Raw genomic sequence first — 1,035 nt, forward strand, 5'->3', positions numbered from 1 at the left:
CGTCTTTCAGGAATGCTAAACATCGTTGAAGATATATTACCGTTCGGCTCTGAGCAGTGGCAGACCGTTGCTCAGTTCAATACAAACATACCTACCGGGTGGACTGAGCGAGATGGGGAAAGCCTAAAGCGTAAGTTCCAGAAGCTCGACCAGCCTCAGGTAAGCGCACTTAAAGTACAAAATATTTTTTAGTATTGTTTATTCAATCTTTTATAAAGGTAATGATGTATGTACCGATGATGTCCGGCGGGCAAAGCGTCTTCAGTATGCTATAGAATCATCTATTGCAGTGATCGATCTCCACGATGAGAATATTGATACAGTTAGCAATGACAATGTGACAACAGTATTGGGACTCTAGAGAGCACCCTCGACGACGACTGTCTCAAGGGAGCTGGGATGCTTTGCGGCACTGTCGCTTCCGGTTCTAAGAACTCGCCGACTCCCAATACCACGCCAACGACTCAGATCAACATGCAATTTGCTTCCTCAACCCCGCTGCAAGCAGCAAGTCGAGTGATTGAAAACGTGGAAAGTGATCTGCGTTCTGACAGCTGCTCCGCAGACCCGGTAAGCCCCATGGTAACGATTTTAATGGCAATGGAAGAGTGCCACGACGCACGAGAGGCGCAATACCGGAGGGAGCGCAAAATTTACCAGCGTCAGCGCGACGAACGTGAATCGAGAAGCAAGCAGATGATGATGTTGCTTTTAGCGCGTCTAGTAGGTGGGAGCGCTGATTTGCTGCTCCAGCTGAACAACAACGACGATGAAGACAAACCAGTCGCTTAAGCCGTTGTATAGCTCAGTCAGAAAGTGATCGCAGCTTATGGATATTAAAAAATGTATTTTTTGCATTCATTAAATAAAGGTGTCGTTGTTACTCTGCTTAAAAAAAGGCATGAGAGTATCGAGACCGTGCTGATAAAAGATTCTCGCACCGCAGCTTGTACATGTATCACTAGGCGCAACACACGTTAGTTGTCAAGGCTGTAGTTGTCAAATAGCCACGCTCTCGCAATAGCATGCGTAGAT

At 46.6% G+C, this 1,035-nt stretch overlaps 1 protein-coding gene across 1 annotated transcript; it reads left to right on the forward strand.

Annotated features, from left to right (window-relative positions):
- Positions 1–12: 12 nt before the first annotated feature.
- PITG_21268 (uncharacterized protein) lies at positions 13–792 on the forward strand (the record flags this gene model as incomplete). The annotated part of the gene is made up of 3 exons (XM_002894883.1): positions 13–159; positions 219–264; positions 362–792. 3 exons carry the CDS (start codon positions 13–15, stop codon positions 790–792), a joined length of 624 nt encoding a protein of 207 aa, XP_002894929.1.
- Positions 793–1,035: the final 243 nt, after the last annotated feature.

Source organism: Phytophthora infestans, genomic scaffold, assembly GCF_000142945.1.
Source record: "Phytophthora infestans T30-4 supercont1.366 genomic scaffold, whole genome shotgun sequence".
In the NCBI taxonomy this organism is placed as follows: domain Eukaryota; phylum Oomycota; class Peronosporomycetes; order Peronosporales; family Peronosporaceae; genus Phytophthora; species Phytophthora infestans.